General features: G+C 39.8%; 1 protein-coding gene across 16 annotated transcripts in view; it reads left to right on the forward strand.

Annotated features, from left to right (window-relative positions):
* Nucleotides 1–23,026, forward strand: part of ATP2B2 (ATPase plasma membrane Ca2+ transporting 2) — a 434,838-nt gene that overhangs the window by 280,532 nt on the left and 131,280 nt on the right. For all 16 annotated transcript variants that reach the window (XR_013927793.1, XR_013927794.1, XM_080385382.1 and 13 more), the window contains one exon: nucleotides 22,079–22,276. Coding sequence is in view for 14 of the 16 variants with exons in the window: in XM_080385382.1 (XP_080241508.1) it covers nucleotides 22,079–22,276 (198 nt within the window). In the remaining 2 variants the exon portion in view is untranslated. The remainder of the gene's footprint in view (nucleotides 1–22,078; nucleotides 22,277–23,026) is intronic.

Raw genomic sequence — 23,026 nt, forward strand, 5'->3', positions numbered from 1 at the left:
TTCAGCACACTTAGGATTATGTAACATGAAAGGAAATGAACCAAGACGGTATTTTAATAACAACCTCTGCCTGTTCTGCAGAGGCTGGGGCAGCTTTGGAGAGTAATTCTGTCACTGGGAAGCAGGTGTATTTGGGTGGTGTAACTTACCTGCTTGTATATTCAAGGATTGTTTTCCATCCTTCCATCAGCCGTTTGGGGTTGAATGGTAGGGATGAATATACAGGAATATCCTTAACGATAAAAGCCTTTAAAGTGCGAGTGCTGCGGGGTGTTCTGGAAACGAGGAGTCAGCTTAGACACTTCAGGGGATGCTAGTTCAACACCAGCTCCCGCAGGGCCCCTGTGTTTCTGTCGCTGCCCTCCTGGCTGCTCCCCTCGCTGGAAAGCTGATCAGCACGGAACGCACGATCCAGCCCACGTGCGGCCCTGCAGAGCAGCAGACGTGCCTCTGACCTGCACCCGAGCCCTCACGGTCCCTGCAAGGGTTCCATCCCAGTTGTCGGCTGTGACACAAGCGCAGCTGTGCAGAGCTGCCTCTGCTGAAACAGAACTGCCTCTTCCCCTGCATGTCCCTGGCACCCTCACACTTTCTGTCTTTGCATCTGCTGAACCCTGCTACCTCTTCACTCCTGTTTCCTCCCGTGATCGTAGTGTTCATCCTTAGGTTTGTAAATCAAAGTGTATAAATAAGTTTGTAGTATCTTGTATTTTTAATGGAAATGTCGGACTAAATTGGATGGTAAACCGCCATTTATTGATAACATCTGCATGGGGACTTATGAACTCACGTCTGTTACAGGTTATTTCTTTTCCCTATAAATAATGCATTTTTCTTTTTTAATTTCTCTTTCCTTTATTTTTCCTTGTGGCCATCACCACACCTGTCTGCTCCAAGGAACCCCACTGATTTTATGCAGGGGTATTTGATTTTTTGTCGATTTGCTACATCTTTCTAGGAGATTTTGTGTCAGTAACACCTGGTGTAACCTACTTGTAGAAATTTGACCCTCAGTTTCAAGACTTCTCTGAGGTTTACCTGTGTTCAGATGCTGCAGAATTTGGCCTTTTTTCCTTCAAGGTTTGATACCCACAGTATGAAGCCAAAAAAAAGCCGATATCAATCTGAGTTTTGACAAAAATATTTCACATCTTTTTCATTGGCTGGAATGGTAAATGAGCCAAGGAGAAGGATGATGGGGTTCTTATTGTCATTTTCAATTTGTTGTGTACTTAGGACAACTTGTCCATTGATTTAATTGAAAGGAGTAGGATGAGCTGGGTCAGAATTGTTTTACCTACTCAAAGATTGAGTGATTGTGTGCTGGTTGTCTGTCTGCTAAAGTTACAGGTGCAGAACTCTGAATCCTCATTTTCAGGATCTACAAGATTTTACTATTATGTTCAGCTCACAAAATCTTAGGAAATGAGTGGGTTTGGTTTTTTTTTTTTTTCACTGAGCCTACAACTTTTAAAGTCTTCTGCAACAGAAGTTGCAATGTCATACAAAAATACTCCCAAACATTGGGAGCAACGAATGGTAAGAAGTACTTGACATGAACTTTACAGTACAGATCTTCAAAGTTAGGAGCGTTTCTCAGGGGGTTTGTTACAAACCATTTGCTTAATTTTTGAGCCTATTTTTGTAACTAGCACAGTTAGAATAGATGGATAATTTCCTTGTCAGTTGCAGTTTTTTGCCTTGTATATATATATATTTTTATACAAAACTGTGTAATTACCTTTATTGAAAAAGGAATTAATGTTCATGCTTTAGAAATTAGCTTCGTCATGCAGGGCAGTTTAGTAACTTATGAGTGCATTGTGTGTTTTTCAAAGTTGTCTTTATTGGAATCTATAAGGGTATAATTGAAATAGCATTGAAAAATCCTTGAGGCATTGTACCTTGAGGCAAATCTGTTGCTCTGTGATTTGTTCCTACTGCTTATGATACCTGGACTCTCAAAAGAATTGTGATTATAACTGTGTAGGTGTTTTAACTTACTCATTTTCATAAGAACTGAGAACCTGATCTAACAGTGGTTTGCGGTATTTTTAACTGTTATTTGTAGTGGTTTGGATATATATGAAGTCCACAAAGGCTCATATAACTGCTGCATGGTTTGACATCGATGTAAAGCCTTTGGGTGAGATGACCTGGGCTGCTGGGATTGGTTGGTGTGTCCTCAGCTCAGCCCTTCTTTTATGCCAAACAGATGTCTGAGGACTTACAGGTGGTGGGAAACGTGGGACAGCGCTTCTCCAGTTTAGGTATCTCTGGTCCTTTCTTAGGTCCGTGTGTACTCTGGAAGGAGAGCAAGGAGACAGCCTATCTTGGCATACGCTGCATTTATGGTAAAACTTGTGTTCAAACTCCTCTGAAAAGAGAGTAGTCTCTGGGAAGAGAGAGACTACAGGCCAGATGACACTTGAAGTTATGGTTAAACTGATCTGCTTAAAATCAAGCATAGAAACATCAGCATAGAATAGTTAACTAAAAGGAAAGATAAATATCACAAGACATACAACATTTGTAAACATCTAAGGGGGAAAAAAAAGGACAATTTGGGGGAACACATTAGTAAGGAGCCTATTTGCTTTCTTATAGCTTAGATCAGACTGTGACTTTTATGTGCAAAAGTATTTGATTAAATCTAAATGTAATCATCCCTGTGGGATCTTGTAACATTTTTAGTGTTGCAAACTGCCAAGAATGCTAGGGTTTCATACATTTTGTTAGTTTGCTGATGATACAAACTTGGAAGGCCGGCTTGCTTGTAGGATTTCGAGAAAAAAGAAATACGACCACTTACTTTTGAAACATTTTGCTTCCTGGCTTAGAGTTTTTATCTGTTGCAAAAGTGAGTGCAAGCTGTGAGCAAGAACAATCTGCTGAATAGCAGAATCATTGGAAACGTGCATTATAACTGAAATAAGAATTGCCCTGAAATATAACTTAATGCAAAAACCCTACAACATTTAAAATACTTCCACAATTACTTAAACCGCTGTCTACATGTGTTACTTCCTCAGCTTCAGATCCAAGTGTCAGTGGTTATTTATTGTCTGACAGTATTTAAATATAATGCTTTTGCACTTATCATTCCTAGAGGTCTCACATTTTTTCCAGATCAGAAGATTTATGACATGAAGAGATCTAAAATAAAAGACCTTTAATGTGATCTTTCAACTGCATGTAATTTTAGAAATAACTGGAAGGTAGAGTACATTTAATTTTCTGAAAGTTTCAAAAGCAGTTATATCTTTTCTATCCAACAAACCCTCAACAACAGAAGTGCCAAACCAAATCCAGCATGTCCACAAAAATAGTATCTTTACTTGTCCTTAATTTTGTGCTGCATGTTAAAAAACAGAGTTTGAAAAATCATGCAGACCTGGCCTTTCCATACTTGTCCATTAGTTCTAAATAGACTCCATTGGATTTCTGCCTTAAATCAGTGTGCTGGCAGTGAGCCAAGAAGCTGCGTGCTTGGAAAAAACTGATTTCTACCAGTGTAAACTATATAGGGCACTTCCAGTCTCTGGAGATGTGTTTCCACCAGTGTGATCCTTTATTGTAAAGATAACATATTTTTTTTGTGCAAGTAGAATTAAAAAAAAAAGAAAAAGAAAAGACATTAAATGCACTTGGAGGGGTGGTGGTGGTGTGTGCCCCATAAACGCCCTTTCTGAGTCTAGAGCTCCTTATCTCAGTTTGTGTTCGAAGCCCACATTATGGTTTGCACCTTCCATTGCATCATCACTGTGGTATCCTTGACATGTTTTCTACATTTGTGTGTATTTTTCTGTCTCTGTGCATGTGAAGGGACGATTATGTGAAAGATAGATGTGAGCTAAGTAAGAATAAACACTTTTGATCTGTGTTATGACATTTATTGCACAAGGTTTATGTAATCCATGTAGGTTACTTTCTTCTTTTCTTACAGGAATAAAACTTCCTGAGATTAGTGAGGATCCAAACATTTGAAATATACAGGCATGTAAGGGTCAAGAAGTATTCTGCTGTTAATAGCTTGAGCATTATGTTATGCAAACATTAGAACTGTGGAAGCAGAAAGTGTGTGGCTGCATTTGCTGTGAGGATAAACAACCCTTGCTGTGAGGATAAACAGAACCTTTTGACCATCACTGGGTTTTGTGCAGACCCTTAACATGTAGATCTATGGTTGCCACTCTAGTGCTACAAAGTAATGCTTCTAATTTCAGTAAATGGTGTCATTTTCACTGATACTGTGTGAGACAGGTGCTTGTAACCGTGTGCTTTTTGAAGACTTTTATGTTGATGTTAGGAGTGTTGTTTGGCAGTGCAGATGCTTTGCGCCGTGGCTGTTGACACCCTCTCTAGTTCCCAGCCGTTTGTTGCCACTGGTTTTCAGTGTCAGCAGAGCTGCGCTGGGAAACAGGTCTAGAAAAATGCCGGGCTGGCTCAGGAGCTGACCTTAGGGTGGGCAGGGGAAAACAGGTATTTTACACTTGGCTTTTGTACCACTGTTGCACGTGAATTTCAGGGAAAAAGAACAAGCTCAGCTATCCGTAATGACTTGTATGTAGCATGGGATATACCAAACTGGATGTAAATTACTTTATTTTTCAATATGTATTTGTTTTGCTGGTCTTCGATCATAATTCAAATCCCCACTGTGCCAGATAGTGGACTAATGTCTAATCATCATTTGTAAACACTGAGTGAACATAGGAGGGGAGAGAATATGAGAAGCTTAGATGATTTCACACAGATCACAGTTTGTTAATGTTTGTTGGGAAACAAACAGCCTAATGACCATGCATAGTTTTCAGGTAAATAAATATGTTCCAGAAATCATCCTGTGCTATCATTAACAGAATTACAGCTTTCAGACATCTTGCTTAATGTATGTAAAGTTGAATTCCAGACACCATTTTACTATTGAAACAAATCCTCATGGTCTACTGCAGCACAAGAACACTTGGTCCTTTATCTTATACCACTAGGAAAATTATACCCCCAAGTTTCCAGAAAACCAGTACAATATTAAGAGAGTTTCTTTCTGAAGAGCAAACACCCACTCTGTTACATACCAGGGATGTGGTATGTGAAGAGCAAAGTAGCCTGCGAACAGCTTAATTACCTGCCTGTTTGCAGTTTGTTATTTTCTCCTGATACTCCTATGATTCAAATACTTCCTGCTGTGCACTTTTCCCCCTTCAAGTGGTTGCTTGTAAGGCAGAAGCTTGGCTGTACTACTTTTTCCTACACATAAGTGAAATCGTGAATTGAGAAAGTGCTTTTGAAGCCAGGAAAATTGAATTGTAGATGCCACTTTTGTTTTTTAAACAGCAAGAACACTGATCTGATTGCTTGGTGTTCCTTCCTGGTGCCCCAGGAATCTCCCTGTTGTCCCTCTCACACGGAGACATCCTTCCATCATTAACTCTCTGTCACTCAGCTCGGTTTTCTGACAGCAGAACACATGCTGTAGTGGAGTGAGTCATGGCTGCAGAAAGCCATTTCAAGGACAAGCCGAGGGTGTTGAAGGCAGCAGCTCGATAAAGCTGGGATTCAGGACCAGTTCAAACTGTTTTCAGCCTCAAGGAATCAGACTTTAAGAAGCTGAAGCCTCGGTAGTGAAGCTACTGTCTTAAAATCACCGAAAGCAGAATCTTTAGATGCAGTTTCCTGTTGAGACTGTGCATTTAGGTCCTATGATGCTGCAGAAAGCAGCGTTACATAAAGCACAGCAGATGCAGCCTGGGTTCGGGGGCAGGGGGAAGGCACGTAACAAAACCAAACGGGGAGTGCCGTAGCAGAGAAGAACATCTTAAAGATGTAAAGAAAAATAATTTTCAAGCTGGGAGCCGACATGGAACCGTAATAACTGCTGCAGCCTGGCACTGATTATTATTTTTTTTCTACAATGTTTAAGAAGGTTTTAAATAAGGTTTACACTTGGGCAATTGCATCTGGTTTGTGTGATGCAGCAGTGCTAGGAGGTGCAGAGTGCTGCTCTGTCAGGGAGGAGGAGCAGCTCTGCCACACGTGTGCACAGAAGGGGCACCTCAGCAGCGAGAGATGCGGTGGCAGTCAGCACCGGGCAGCACGCTGGGGCTCGCAACCGGCTGCTTACCCTGGCAGCAAAACTGCTGCTTACCTCAGAAGCAGGATCAAGCTCTAAATTCTTAATAAATTAAAACAGTCCTGGAGACATCTGCATCTTCACGGCAGTTGGAAATATGTGATGACAGCATGTATCCAGCTGAGTTTCTTTGATGGTTAACCACTAAGCCAGGGCACCACAGGTGTCAGCACTGGGTACCTGCCAGCGCGGGCATGTACAGAATCCTGCTGGGGCTTATATGACTATTGCTGAAGCCCGAGGTCCTGTGGCTTTACCATCATTTGTTACATGGTTAGGGTTAGAAGTGTTTGGTGCTGTGTATATCAGCTGTGTGTCTGGCAAAGCCAGAGGCATTAAATGCCTAATGCTGCGACTAGGCAAAGTCCTTCCTAGTGATGGAACTGGTGAATCCAACAACGGATACACTTTCAAGCCATCATTTTGTGAGAAAGTCGGTCTGTGTTGGTTCTGGTTAGATGTTGATTGCATTCGTTGTTGTATTTGGTTTGTTATAGAACATTGTCATGAAATAGTTTTGTATTTTGTATAAGATAAAAACATATTAGGTGGACTGGATTGATGATTTGCGTCCGTTAATGATATCACCTGTCTTCAACCACTGGCAACATTTAATGATTTAATCATTTAAAAGCATTTAACATTTTATAGATCTAGTGTTTTTATATGTGTGTGAGCATGGGAGGACACGTAAGCCCTGTGAAGCACTCTCATGCATGTTTTCATCAGTACGCACGATAGTCTTTGTGTGTATCATCCTGACCTGCTGCCACCAGGAGTGCTGTAGACACTTATCTGTAGATGAAGAGCCTGTGTTTTGATAGCATTAGAACTATGACAAATGAACAAGCTGGATGAATTAAAGATCGTTTTCAAGATCCAGAACCTTTCATCTCAGGTCACTATGATCAAATTCAGCATGACTCAGGATTACCATTTCATGGCAAATCAATCCAGTCCAGAAGCGAGGGGAAAGGAGAGGGGATCAAACATAATTGGTACCCTTGTTGAATGAATTGCTCAGAAATCAAGATCTGAATGAAATTGTAATACCTTCTCACTTTTACCAGACGGGTCTAACAGGTCAGAGTTTGGTAGGTCAGTGTAAAAGGAGCTTGAATTACCCATCACAGACTGTATCAGTCCTCTGAGGGTTGGCAGGCAGTGAACTTCATATGCACTAAGCTTAATTGCAAATAAAGGCTGTGACACAAACAAAGCTGAGGAAGTTAATAGATTAATGCTGTTAGAGTCTTTTTATGTTGTGCAAGCCTGTTTCCATAATAACAGGAATTGTTCATTTTTCCAATAAGTTCTGAAATCTTGAGGGCACATAAATGGCAAGCGGTATTGGTACTTGGCATTAATGGTCTGATGTAATTCCTTTTGGAGTTTTTCGTTGGCTGCTCTTTTTCATAATCATTAAACAAATAGAGTACTTTTGTTAAGATTTTCAAATTCTTGCAACACAAGCAATATTTTGTTTTATTAAAAGGGCTTTTCTTAAATGTCCTTCATAAGCCTGCAAAGTACGTAGTATTCTATGGTCATCTTTGAAGACAGCAATTCTGACAGTGTATGGATGTTGCTACATGCTGATCTCCCCAAATTTTACTTACTTTTTGCTCATGCTTCTCTGTGAAAAAAAACTAGCAAGCAAACAAACAGCACCCCACCACCCCCAAACAGGCAGGTAGCGTTAAATAACAGTTGTGGCCTCAGAGGACAGATAATTTCCCTCAAGTGATTAAGAACTTTCAAGGGGGGGAGTGAGGACTGTGCTGAGCAGTAGAAACTCAGAGGGAAGAAGGAAGAGCTGTCTGATATTTATCAGTGACACCGGTTTCTTTGAGAATAAATGAAGGGGAAAATAAGGAATATGGAAAAGGATACAGAGGGAAGATTTGTTAATGTTTTTCAGGAAGAGCAGTAGGCATAGGAGGAGGCACACAGTGAGACAGGGAAAAATACAACTATGTTTAAGGGAAGATATAGCAGAATTAGTGCAATATGCACAAAAGGTTTGCCTTTTAACATCCTGAATATTTCAGCATGGCCATTCAGTTCATCCCTGTTTATCATTTACATAACCTGTAAAAAACAGATGCATACTCAAGATGTCTGTCTGAAAGGAATGACTTCTTCCTTAGCCCTGTTATTTCAAGGTGTTTACATTTGCTATATTAATCAAAATTATTTTGTCATATAATAGTAAGTTGTCAGTGCTATTTAAACTGATTAACATTCTCTAAATATTGCTAAAGTGTACATTGAAAGTGTGTCTGATTTTCTTGTCTTTGTTTCTTTTTTAGTGTTGATGTGTGCCGTGCTTAAGGGATATATCAATGAACCTTTTTTTTTTTTTTTTTCACCCTGCAATAACAATCCTCTAGGCCCAGTCTCTTCATTAATGAATAATGATGGAACAGAGTAGGCAGTTGGGTCATTTTATCCTTTAAGTGTGATGAACAGTCCTGAAGAGAATGCTGCATTGCAGCTGTAAGCAAAATGGTTGCACAGATGACAAATTTTTGAATCATAGTCTGCATTTCTGGAATGTTCTGGGCTTTAAGAAGATTGCCAGTTTCCCAAACCATTTTTTCTTGGGGAAGGAATGTATTTTTGCTATTTAAGAAAGACTTACTCTAATGCCTTCTATTCTACAAACTTGGGAACCTGAGCTTCAATAAACATGCAAAGTCACTTACCATGCTGTGTTCAACAGCCATTGGAAATGACCTGGGAAGACTTCTGTTTCATAATATTTGTATAGCAATAGGCTAGTAGTAATTTGCATATGATTTTGGTCACTGACCTTACCATGAATTTGGACTGATTTTCCCCAAAACATGTTGTGTGAGGCAGGAACCGTACAGGAAAAATAAGCTGACTGGTTAAGCAACTATGCAAAGAAAAGCCTACTCTTCTACTGAGAGAGGAGCACATGAAAATCAAAATAAGACCTCCATTTAAAGTTACTAACGGGAGAAACTTAACAACTCTAGGTTAAGCCAGCTAAACGTTTCAAATGCTCCTTTTCTTGGGGTGAGCATAATTGGGATAACTTCATTTTTCCATCTCTTTCAGTGTAAAGAATGTAATGAAGTCCCCAGGTAGCAGTTATCTAGATCTATGCATCGTGTTACATGATAAAAGCCTCTGAGTGCCGAGAATTCTGCTTCATTTTCATAAGGACAACGTTGGATTTAGTTGCTTTTCTTTAATCTCTCATTGCTTCTTTTCTGCTTCTTGATCTTTTTGTTTCGCTTTCCTTGCAAGCATTTGTTTCTAATCTGACAGAGTAAATTATTGTGCTCTCTTGTCACATGATGTGGCTCCAGCTCCCAGCGCTGCAGTGCCACAGCTGTGGGATGAGGCGGTACATGTCTCTAGCAGCAGCTTGGAGAGGCTGAGGTGAAAGTGCTCTAACTCAAACCCAGCCTAAGGGGATTTACCTATTCTCAGCCTGTGGGTTTATTCTGGAACATCTATTCCTGGTTAACCATTGCGAATTAACTCTTTTGTATGGATGTTCTTTTTTTGGATTGAGTGCCTCTTCCCAGTTGAGCTGGATTAAGCAAAGCAATGAATTTATGGGCTGAAGGTAGAATGAAATGGCTGCACAATATAAACATAGGTAGCTGCTGTGCAAGGAAAATGGGTAAAGCCATAAATTATTTAAATTACTTCTAATTTGAGATCTCATTTTAAATAAAACCATAGGCTTCCACATGTTTAATGAAGGTTAATTAATAACTGTAAGGGTTTTTTGGGGGGCATTAGAAAAGTGTGATTTTTGTTTACTCACTGAAGCTGACCAAGGATGGTTGTTAATATGAATCTGTGGCTTCTATTATGATACAATATAATATTTTGATTTCTGCTGATGTATGTACAAGATTCATAAATATATGTAATGTGAGCCCACTTATGCCAGAGCTTTGATGCAGAACTGCCTAATTACATTCTCTTGAATGTGCACTTGACAAAAGACACACAAAGTTTTCAATTTCTCAAACCACAGAATACAAAGTTAAGGTGGAAGTAGTCATTCTTAACTTAAAGAATACATAGATATTATGAGCAAATAAGCAAAGAGATTTGAATACAAATCCTTTTCCATTTTTGACACCTTGAACAGAGGTTCTTTATAGTTGAGCAATTTTCATTGGCTTTTTGGATTGCTGGAACTCTATCTTTTGTATCCCAAAAAAGTTTCCTGCTTTTGCCATTGATGAGTACTGTTGTTTTAGATCTGAAGTCTTCTCCTTTCAGGAGTCTCACAGGGTGTGCTTTTGCTACATGCTTTCTATTCCTGTCTCATATTTGCCTCTGTGACCTGGCATCCCCACAGGTTTGAGCTGACCAAGATCAGTAGCTTCAGTTATTTGCATGCCCCTACCCAACTGAAAGGGTTTCCACCCACCCCAGTGATAAAATGCAAGTGAGATGCAGGTCAGAGTCTCAGTTTTCTTCAGAATATACAATGGAAGTTATGTGTTCGATAAAGAGTGAAAACCAGGCTAGTGAGATACACTATTGTGGAGAAAACTTAGGAGCAAACCTTGGTTATGTCTTACATGTTCTAGAATATTTGTGTTAAGATTGGATTTTTTGAAATGGGAGCAGTTTGGTGTGCATAAAAATATATGGTGTCCTTAACTGCTTTTGACTTACACTCTTACTACAACTGGTGACTAGGAATACCTTCCTTGAGGTTCTTACTTTATACTTTAATTTAGTATTTGATATGCACTGGAAAAGAATCTGGAGAACTTCAGCAGTGATTACAGCATTTGGAGCAGGTTAGTTACATTAAAGGGCTAATCAAGGTGATTGACAATATACGCTTCATGTAAGAGAGAGTCTATTCTTTGGGCTTTTTAGTGTGCTAAATTAGGAGGTGTCTGTGGGTGTTGTATTCCTAACAGAGTTCTCCTGCATGTGGGTATAGGAGTAAAATAATGCTGTGTCCCACAGTGCATCTTGGGATTGCTTTGGTCCCAGTTTGTATTTTCTAATAATTCAAAAATAAAACAGGAGTCAAGGAAACTTTGTCAATTTTTACAGTATTAAAAAAGGGCATCTATTGGTTTTATCCTATTTTTACTACCTGTGTATAAGGCTTAGAACACTTTTGAGTAACATTACATCTGTTCCAATAGTGCCGTCATCCCAACTAAAACACTGCTACTGATGGCGAGGCCCCTGCTCATCTCTGCTGCTCTATACCTAGGCAGCTTTTGCGGACTGAATTAACTAATTACCAGAAAACTGGAAAGTCTTGAGACTTTCTTTGCTCTTTTTTCTCCACTTATCTAGAAAATGGGGCTTGTTTGACTTGCTAAGTTGAGTGCCCTATGACTCTGAACTTTGACTATATATCTGTGTTCAGTTGAGAGATATTCACTGTCACGGTATTCACGTTGGCATCTTTGCATTAAATTTTACAGCTTCTCTCACTTTCATTGTTCCTCCAAGTCTGCGTGGTACCTAAGTCCGCAGGAAAGGCAGATGATGATCTAAAGGACTGGTCCCACTTATTTATGAAGAGGATGGAGCGAATGGGTAATGATGAGTGCAACAGTGTTACGCAGGTAACAGTGAGCACAGCAGTGTGTGCGCTGTGTTAGTGGTTTCAAAGGTCTGATTATTTTAATGGCACGTAATCCATTGGATGCTCAAAAAGCATCTTATTATATCACTGTTTCCTTACAAGTTGGATATAATGGTTTTGAGTGACATCATTGTCACTTGCAGGAGTGATAGTGGTGTTTACTGCTGCTTGCAGGTGGCATAATGATCATAGCACTTTGTTTTCTTCAGTGTTCTCACTTTTTTTTTTAGATATCTTGAATACTCTCTTGAATACGCAGCAGCATAAGAGACACTGTAGCAAATGCTCTGCCTCTTGCAAAGGCATAGCTTGAAGTGAGTATGGTTGCTGTGTAACTGGCAGGCTGGCATTACTCATGGGAAAAGCAGATGACACTGACAAAGTCAGCAATGAAATTTTCTTAATTTGTTGCCAAGTAGCAGCACCTGGATGTAACACCTCAGAAAAATGCAGCTCATTGCTATCTGGTTTATTATTTGTTTTTTCGTAAGTGAGGGTGGGAAAGATACTGTGGAAGCAGGCTCAGCAAAGTGGGTTTTGTTTTCATTTTGACTTCATTATAGACATTACAAAAATATGTCTCTCTTTTCAGAGCATAAGAATTCTTCTTCTGTTCTTTATTTTATTGTAAAAGATTAAAACATCTATGTGGGAAATTAGCTATTTAACCTACAAATTCCTGGCCTCATCTAGAAAAATGCCCTCTCTTCCATGCTGTTGTTGTTATGAGAGCATATGTTGTCATGCCATGTTACTTTCAACCTTTCCAGTAGGCATCATCCAATAAATATGAGCTGTAGACCCTTGGAACTGCTTATGATAAAGAAACTATGGTGATTGCAGTGACAAATAGTCAAAGAGTCATAGTATTGTTTAGGTTGGAAAAGACCTTTAAGATCATTGAATCCAACTGTAAACTGCCAAGTCCACCACCAAATCCTTCATACAAGAAGAGAGATGCGTGGGACTTCCAGGATGCTGTGGAAGAGCCTCGTGCCATACTGACTTAGAATCTGTGTAATGCATCTTCAGCTGCGTATTGTCTTCCCCTCGCAGGCTGTGCTTTCCCACTTGCACATGCTTTATTCCTGGGCATTTGCTTTCTCAGATTACCATCACTATCATCCTGAGTGGGCATGCTTTATGGAAGTGAACAGAAAACCCTGAGAAGTCTTTAGTGAGTCTAAGCCCCATCAGTCTGAAAGTACATTACAGGTTGAAGAAGGCAGCTGAGGCTCTTCTCAGTGTATAGTCAGCTGGTTTGAGTTTCAGTCAGATAGCTTCAGTTTCTGGGACATCTCATTGACATGTGTGGCCTTTGAATGTAATGTTTTGCAAAACTTCAAGTGACGTGAAGTTGTACTGTGGTAAGAAATCAGAAAAATTGACAGCTTTTGACCACCTATGAACAGCAGACAGTCTAGCAGCTATTTCTGTAATTGTCGATTTCTTTGTCATGGTGTTACTCAGCAGCAGGAGTCCCCAGGCTCAGTGTCGCTGGTCACACTACTTCCTATTGACGGTAAGTAATAGGCCTGTGCACGGGTGGAGAGGTGGCTTCATCCCCTTTTTTCTCTCTTTTCTGCTAGGAAAGGATCCCATGGATCCCATGCACAGACCCTATGTTTTTCCCTCCTCTACCACTTGCCCACGGCTAACTCTGGTCCTGCGGGTGGATCGGTGCTGGTTACCCCTTTGGCTACAGTTACTCCAGGGCTGAGGAGCACCTACACGCACAGCTCCCGGCCAGCAGATGCTTTCACCTGGGCACATACTTGAGCTATATAATCAGAGCCTCCCTATGGACCGTGACTGATGGTGGTGTTTCCACTGGGGGGCTTGCATTTCCCCAGGCAGCGCTGCATCCACACGGACGGGCAAGCAGAGTGATTTACTTATCAGCAGTGCTACTCAGACTGTGGTTTGGGGACAGAAAATAAAAGTCAGGGTCTTTTTTCCCTCCACATCCCTTGTGGTTGCCATTAGCAATGCATATGAAGTGTGAATGTTTTTGTAGGGTCCAGTGAGAGTGATGATAAGTGGTTTTGAAGGTGTGTTAATTAAGGAAGGCTTTCCACTTTGACTTTATTATGTGCTCATTTATTTCTTGTTCTGTTTCTTGGCTAAGACATTGGGTCTCCTCCGTTACACTTACATGGTTCCTCTCTGCCATTACCAGATTCAGAAGTTAGTGCTTTTCAAGACTGAGCCTAAGAATAGCCAGCAAGTCTGTCTTAAGCTGTAGCCAAGGATGCTTGATTTGATTTAAATATTAAGGGCAAGAAAAAGCTTTTGCATTATCTGGAACAATCATGTTATAACCCAGCACTGTAACAGCATGTTTTTGATACGATTGCCCTCATACTCTCAGCCAACTTCATTGAAATGATCCTGTCTTATATGTCTGTGTTTCCGTGGAAGATCAGAGCTTTGTGGGTAATACGTAAGGCTGTGCAGAGAGGGCATACAGTCTACTCTAAATCGTGGTGTTACCTCCTGTGGGAGTCAAGTCCAAAGCTTTGTTCAAATAATCAAAAGATGTTTGAAGAAACTGTCTCAAGGCTTTGAGTACTTGGAAAGGAAGGATGGGGGAAAGAGAACATTTCCTTCCCCTGTTCCCTTTCCATCTCTTCCGAAAAGCCCCCAAACCAGCATACAGCTGAGGGTGTGCGATGCTGAACAAACCCAAAGTACCCAGCATCTGTGGGGTGTCCCACTGGCTTCGGGTTGGCTGGCTTAGCTATAGTAAAGACCTTCCGTATCTTTTAGGTTAGCTGTCTCTTAGTGCTAGGTGAAGAGCTGCACTGTTGTTTACATATAATGTAACAAAGAATTTTTAATGATCTCTTCATTATCTGGTTAGTAATGGGTGGGAGCTGGATGATGGATATACATTCTAAATTATTAGTGGTGCTGCCCTGAATCTGTAATGACTTTACTGTACTTGGTACTGCATTAAGATAGAACAAAAGAAAAACATCTCCAGGAGCCTGTGGTACACAAGATGAGACATATGTAAATGGTGTAACGATTATTGAGTGGAGTGAGAGCTGAAGAAATGATTCGTGGTGGGATGATTATCTTCCCTCTCAACAGCCATACTCCCACTGACAGCAGTACACGTGTAAAAAAGAAATCCTAATTCTTCCTCCTTCATACTGGAACTTCAGCTCTCCATGGATGCTTTGTTACCAGCACTTGCCGAAAGCTGTTTATTGTCTGTTTAGGCAAGAAAAATATTAGTCAACTGTTAGAATGGTGCATATCTTGCCTTTAATATTTGATGTCTTGTCTGTTGCCTTGATATTAGCTCATGATTATGCACTGCACATAAGCCCAGTCAATAGACTGTTGTGAAATTGTGGCATGTCTTGCAGATGAGTGGCTTCTTTTGGGCTACATACAGTCCCTATGGGGAACCATTCCTGGTTCTGCTATTAGTCATCTTAGGTTAAATCATTTGTTCCTGGATAATAGCTTCTTTTCAGAGCAATTTTACTTTAAAAAGAAATAAGAAGAAGCCAGAAGAAATAAAACCAAAATGGCTAGATGGAGAAATGAATGAAACATGTTGCGGAGCATTCAGTGCTTCTTGGCAGTAATAAATCCTGTATTGGCGTCTTGCAGCTGAGTGTAGATCAGGAATCCCAGGAGATTTGAATTTACACCCCTGAACTGCCACCAAATTGTCTGGGGCAAGAACTCCAGCTTTTTGCTGCCTTTGCTGCTGCATTTCTATAGCTAGAAAGAGACTGAGAGATGGAAAGTCATTGTAGAAAGGCAAGTTGTTATGTATCTGTTCCTAACATTTACATTGGGTGCATCAGTCTGTATGAAAGAATGTCAAGCTCTTCAGTGACTTTTTTTTTTTTTTAAAAAGTCATGGATTTAGAAGTGTATTTATGTACCTTGTGTGTCTTAGGAGCAATGGGTTTGATTGGAACCTGTAATGGGGAAGGTTTACCTAAGGGGTTTTGTAGTCAGGTTGCTGCCTCTCAAGCTGCTGAAGGGTGGTCCCTGTTCTGCGGGGTGGCAGCTGGAGCCGTGGCAGAACATGGTGATGTGGCCAGTTGTTGCTGTTAGATGTGAGGAGGGAAGATGACGAATGAGGAAATAGAGGGGGAGTTAATTCATTTACTGATTCTGCTTCTTCAGTGCCCCTCCTTTCTGTATGTTGGCTATTTAGATCTAGCTGTAGAACATCTTCTCAAGGAGGTTCCAAATCCTGCAAGGATCTGTTGGCAGAACTGTCAAATGGACTCACAGAAATAGCACCAGTACTGTAAAGCTCACAGGACATGTGCTAGATGATTGGTAATTGCGAAGGCTTTTAATTTTGGACAAATTCTTAAAATTTATATAAGCAAATTTAAGAAAGTGATATTAATGAAAACAGGTAATGAGATTCATTACACTTTACAGGCAGCTTTGTTGTTCTGAGATTAGAAGGAAATTATTATTTGTTGAGGTTCATTCACTAGTGAAATTCAAATACAGCTTGCTGAAACTAGTAAATGCTCTCATTAAATACACTGTTACTGCTGGACTGGATTCTCTCAATTGATTTTATTTTAATACAACCTAAACAGAATTTCCACGTAATGCATCCAAAAATTTTTCAAGCAACATACATGATAAAACTGGGCAGTTGCAGAAGCATCCGTTCTAGGTGAGAATATTTTGCATTTCCCGTCTTTGGTGTATGTTTTAGTTTGAAAAAAAACTCATCTTGTTTCAGTAAAACAGGTAGTTTAATGCAATGTATATTTTTGAGGCATCCCTGGTACAAAAGCAGGTGTTTGCTTTACTTAAATATCCTTTAAACAAGTGTAATGAAGACCTCGTGAACTAATGAAGACTGATGTTGAATTGCATCGTAGTGTGCTTGATGACATTGTTATATCTAAGGGACAGAACAGACCTTCCTTAGCATTTGATCAAAACTGTAACAGTAACCACAGTTCACTGTCCATGTCTTCTTGCCTTCCCCAGTTTCTCAGGTAGGGACAGTTTCTTAAGGCAGATCTTGGAAACTTAATCTGTTAGTTACTAGCTATTCATTGGAATTTTAAGCTTCACTTTTTCAGCTCTTTCAGTCACTAGATAATATTTTTTTGGATTGAAGTGGAAGAAAAATAGGCCTGCTGTCACTTCTAGCTTTAGCAAGAGAGAAAAGCAAAATAGTATACAGAAATTTGCTTCCAAAGCCAGAGAGTAAAATCCCACTAAAATGTTGAATGAGATTGTGGGTTTGAATTGTCAGTGTTACAAAAGAGGAACTGGGCAAGCTTCACATTATGAAATTCTCAGAATGTATTCGAGAGCTATAGAAGCTGGCGGGCCTGGGCAGGTTATACCAAGGTGTTACGTAGCAGTAGTAATGTCAGGGATCGCTTCGTAGTTCAATGTGAAATAGTGTGCGTGAAAAAATCATCAGGGTGATACTTTGTGGCAGTCAACTTATTGGTGTCTGAAGCCCTAGGTAATGGGATGCTCGAATGCTCATCAGTTGAGAAGAGGGTTTGAGGCTAAGGTGTTAGGAGCTCATGAGGTAAGATACAGGTCTGTGTTCTCATGGGAAGAATTCATGCGTGTCGTATCTGTTTGTCATTGGAGTTCACTATCCAAAATAGCTGGTTTACCTCTATGCTTCAATTTCAATAGCAGTTCAGCATCACTGTGAAGCCTTTACTTTCCTTGCTGAACATCTTTGTTTTCCCATTTGAAGTGACATATGCTGTGATTTTTAAATTACTTTTACAATTTTTACTATTTGAAAATTTTATCTACTTTTCTGGATGCATTAGAAAAATGTACAGAAGAATGATAGTAAGTAATGAATGGTTTATTTGCAATTTGTAAATTTGCCATTCTTCATCTCATAATTTAAGCAGTTGTGAAACAGTCTCTTTGGTGTTTTATGGTTTTTTTTTTAAAAAAAATGTTACTTCAGTAGTGATGTGCTTTTGCTATTTTTACAGCATCAAAATGATTCTCTGTTCGTCATGCTCCATTTGGTTGCAGTGGAGATGACTGTCAGAGAAATACAATTTTCCAGGAAGCATTAATTGAAATGATGGTTTTATATTCAGCATGCAGTAACTGACAGATGTAGGAATGGAACAGAGAAAATTCATTAAGTGGCATTTCTCCAGTTTTTTAATCTTTTTCTCCCTCCAAAAAAGCAACAATGCCAGACAAAATCAGAAATGCATTTAATATACTGCACATCATAGAAAATGTTTTCCATGCAATCATTTTCATTTTCTCACAAATTTCAAACAAATTTTGAGGAAAAGTTTTGGAAATCAAAACCTTAAGAAATTATTGAAGTGCTGGAAGCGTCAGTAATAAATTTTCACAGTATTTTCTAAACCTCTGTAGATTATTTGTATATAAATTTAACTCAAATCCGCATAATCATTCTGAAACACTTGGGTCAAGCAAAGAAGGATTACACAGCTTCGACATAGAAAAGTACTTTAAAAAAATGAAACATTCATGCTTGTCTGGACAAATGAACATAAAACCACCAGTCCGTGCCTTATTGTCGTACAGAATATAAGACGGAAGGCTGCTGCTTTCGCCAGTAACATATGAAGCCTGAAGTCATATTGAACTGGTGTTACCATTTACTATTTTTAGTCCCCACTGATTCTTTTTCACTTCCTTAATGTTTTATATCTTCATATAAAAATGATATTTAAAATTACTTTCATTTGCAGTGCTCTTTCATTTCTTGAGGGACAAGTGAGAAATAATGAAAAAAAAATATTCAGGAACAGTAATGAAGTCAGTAAGCGCAATACAAAAAAACCCCAACCAACCATTAAAAAATCTAGCAGCAGGAAAGCCGTCTCCTGGTTAAAAGTACTGGTGAGGACAGATGTCCACTTCTAGATCTTGCTGTGCTAATTGACGTTTTTACCATCTGTACTGCCTGTCAGCACGCAGTAGCTGGGGAGCAGCATCCCACAGAGCTGCCAGTGCGACAAAGTGCGAGTGACCTCTAATCCTCTTCAAGCAACCAAGTTAGGCTTGCTCAGAACACCTTTAGGACTCTTTAAAATTGTGTTTCTGAATAAAGCAGATTATTTGAAAAAGATAAGGGGTGCCCCCCTTATACCTTTTGCTAGCAATAGTGTGGAGAATTTATGGGAGCTTTGAAAATAAACATCTTCCATGGCCTCAGATTCTCAATCCCGTTTCCCTTAGCTGCATCTCTTTGTATAACTTTGACTTCTCTATGTATTTTATTGTCCCTTTCTGACCTTATCTCTATAGTAATGCTTACGACTGTTACGATGTGATTTCATCAGCTGGTCTATAAATTTCTTCATTCTCACCTTTCTTCTCTCTCTCTCTCACTCTCAACATAGGAGTTTGTTAGTTTCTACCATTCAATGGGAGGGAAAAAAAGAACTCCAACAAAATTTTGCTGAACAGTTTTTTTTTGAGTGATGGCCAGATCTCATAGGAAGCAAAACCTTTTGGTTTCAGCTGAACATTGAATTTCATTTTCTGGTATTTCTAAATGGCTTACAAGAAAATAAATTTCATAATGAAAGATGAATATGCTCTTTTTTTCTTAGGTGTGACTGACTTGGTGAGTAATTACACCAAGATGTAGACTTACAGAAAATAATAAAATCACACTCATGATTTACCCTTTTCTATTTGTGGGTCTTAAAGAAGATAATATTTATTATGGAAAATGGAGGAGTACAATTAAATAAAATGTATATCTAAATTCCGGTGTAGTTATTTAGACTATAGTCTGGAAGGTAATGGTGGCCATTGATACTTTAAACTCAGTCTAGTCCTCAAACTTATGGTGTCTAAATGAGCAATTTTTCTCCTACAGAAAAAGCAGCTCTTTAAGTTTCAGCATCTCTCCTTTGCTTTGGAGGCTTCTCGGTGTGTACATGTGTTTGTGTGTGCATTATCATCAGTAACACCAGACAGGATATGTATACTTTCTGTGGCCTCCTGACAGTAAAGTATATAGCGTCATTTCAATGTCGTGAATTAATAATGTTTAGGTAAATATAATTAGGATTGTTGAAAAATACTGCAGCTATTTCCAGTACTATTTCAGCTATCCCTCTTGTGCTGTTGAGTACCCAGTCATCTACTGACCTGCTGGAGCTGGCACACCACTGTGCACATATGTTCTGCATTGGGAAATAAGCATTTTTCAGAAATCTCTTCCTTCCATTTCCCAATATGCTTTTTTTCTGTTTCAGAATTTTGTATTGGTGCTTGTAGATGCATTATATGAACGTTTCTGCCAAAAATCCCTACCGCTATCCATGTGCTGTCCATGCACTTTCCGCTTTACGTACAAAGTCACTGCTGTATTTGGAGCAGGTTGTGTTTTGGGGGCCTAGTGCCAAGTGTGCATGCCATTTGGAGTGAAAAGCCTTCCTGGTGTTGAAGGGCTACGCAGCCCTCTGAAAACTGATCAAACTGTGTTTGTTTGGTCTCTGCTAAAGGCTTATCCCTGTGGTGGATCCCATCCGTGGTGAGTGACTCCCGGATCTCGCAGCGGGTTGTCTGAACTTGGGTGAGCTGCGCTGGTTCATGAAAGGGCACCCACCCAAATGGCTCCCAGCCTGCAATTCCTATTTATAGGGAAAAAACTTTACCCCACGTTGGAGACTGACTGGGAGCTCATGGAGGAGCAGAGACGTTTGACATGTTATTATATGAACCACGGAGAATACAGTAGACACTTTATAATAGCTGGAGCCTGTCAGTTACAGTGTCGCTAGGCACTAGGTACTGAAAATTAAATGAAGTAATAACAACTACAGCATACCTTTATCTGGGAGGGAAGGATAGTATTGCTTAGAAGCTGAAGGTGAAATGAAAGTTTGATGAGTTAACCAGGAACCAGAAGCTACACAACAGCTGTAATTATATACCTTAAGTGAAAGGTGAGTCAACATCTTTGCCTGTACCATGGCAGGATTGATATGTTCAGAAAAGCATCGCTTTCGTCTTAAGGAAATTGTTCTGGGCCTGGTGCTTTCATCCAAGAGGTGGTGCAGTGGCCAGGCAGGTCACTGGGGCAGGTGGCACCTAAAGCTGAGGGCCGTTACCACCTAAGGATCCTCATCTGTTTTGCTTGACACGTTGAAGGTGCCGTTAATGGGGCTCTCCATTCCTGAGGTACCTGCAGGCACGGGTAGGCTGTGGGGGAGGTGAGGACTCACCCTCACTGTGTAAGGAGAGGAATGCTCGCAGTGCGGGGGCGGCCGCTTCCCGCTGCTCCCCTGTCGGCACCTTTGCGTTCCTCTGAGGCCGACTGTCCGTCTCAGTATTTAGGTTGTGCCACGTCAGTGTGGGTAACCATGAACAACTTTGCGGTGCTGATCCCCTTCAACACCTACAGTTTTGTCAATGTTCCAACTGATACCAAATACTATGTGGCAGATACGTGTAGCCCCTTATTTTATTGTGGTTCTTTACGCTGCTGAGAACAGTATATGAGCACAGTTATTCTGCCCTAACACTCGCAAGTCTTTTTTAAAATGTATTTATTTCTGAAAAAGCAGTAGACGTGCATACGTTAATGTAATTAATAAAGAGGAAAAAAAAAAGCACCTAATCGGGCCGTTCAGCGCGACCACACACTCTTACACCATGTCCGGAAATTGAAGTGTTCTTAAGTTGAAGTATCATTCAAAATGAGTGTATTTTTATATCAATTTAAGGAACCCTATAGTGTCCTTTTCACTTTCTTTGCATATATAACCTGTCTCTTTGGCTGTCTTTTCTCACTTAACAAAAAATTGATGCAGTTCCCCCCAGCGATTGTACAGCAGTACATATGCAGTAGGGAAGGCTGCTCTGAAGTAGGACAAGACATGCTTTATTGATCTATACTTTGAGTTCGTCAACCTGAGGTCAGAAGAAAGATATGTCTACTGCTTCTACTGACATTACCAAAAGCTGCCAACAGCTATTCCAGCTTCATCCTAAATATAATTTCTTTTTAGGAGCCGTTGTTTACATGTGTGTATGTATCTATACACATAGGTCGTCTTAAAGAAACCTGCTAATTCAAAGACTTTTTTTAATGATGAAGACTGAGAGGAATTAGTACTAAAGGAGTCCACAAGGATCCCGTTCAGAATGCAAGGACAAATCATCATGCAAAAGCAAAATTTGAGTGGCATATCTACCGATTTGTTAATGTGCCATAGATGGTACGGGTTGTAATTGTTCTTGGAGAAATAATTTATAGGAATGCAGATATAAGTGGACGTTTTCTATTTCACTGCAATTTCAATTTATTTTATTTTATTTTATTTTTTTTACAGGATTAGCTGGCACTGCTGCAGACCTAGAAAAAAGAAAGCTTATTTTTGGAAAAAATTTTATACCTCCAAAGAAGCCAAAAACGTTCTTACAGCTAGTCTGGGAAGCGTTGCAGGATGTGACTCTTATAATCTTGGAAATTGCAGCCATCATATCTTTGGGGCTTTCGTTTTATCAGCCACCTGGAGAAGGGAATGAAGGTAAAAACTTTTTGTAAAAATAATGTGTATAAGTTTAAATAAAACCACTGCTATATCTCAAATTAATTCCACCCCCACCCTCCAGAAGGTCACTAACAGGAAATTTCCATGTGGTTTGTTCCTTATACCATTACATCTGGTACTGACATATTTTTTGTATGCTTGACATTTCTTTATGCAAATAGCTGAACCTCGTGACGTGTGCTTAATGAGTTAAAGAAAAAACACAATTGAGTATTTTTCTGTTTTAACGTTTGAGCCTGTGTTTGATGTTTATTTATTCATCTTGGATGGTTGTTTACTGCATTACAGAGAAGTATGTAATTGCTTGTGTAACTGATGTATGGTATCTACATGAACATGCACAAGAATACCAGCTGAAGACTTGACCTTAGTGAAATTCGCTCGTTTTTGTATTTTTATGATATAGCTAAGGCTAGCGAGGCTGGCTCGAAAGGGAGTGTTAGAGGCTAAAGTCATGTTACTGGTAAACTGTATACTGCAGAATCCTGTGATTTCTGTAGAAAGTTTTAACACCCTGCCTGCCTCCCTCCTTCCCCCTCCTCCCGGAAAGTACTCTTGAATTCACATGCTTAAAATATTCGTTCCTCTACATAAATGCAAGATTTCCATTTCTGGCAACTGATCCAGATTTTTCTCCCCCCCCTCCAGCTCTCTCATAGACTTATAAAGCTGGATAAAACATGCCGTGTGAAATGACGTGAATAGCTTGGCAAATGTATGAAGAAT

This window comes from Falco punctatus (genome assembly GCF_963210335.1).
Source record: "Falco punctatus genome assembly, chromosome: 4".
NCBI lineage: Eukaryota > Metazoa > Chordata > Aves > Falconiformes > Falconidae > Falco > Falco punctatus.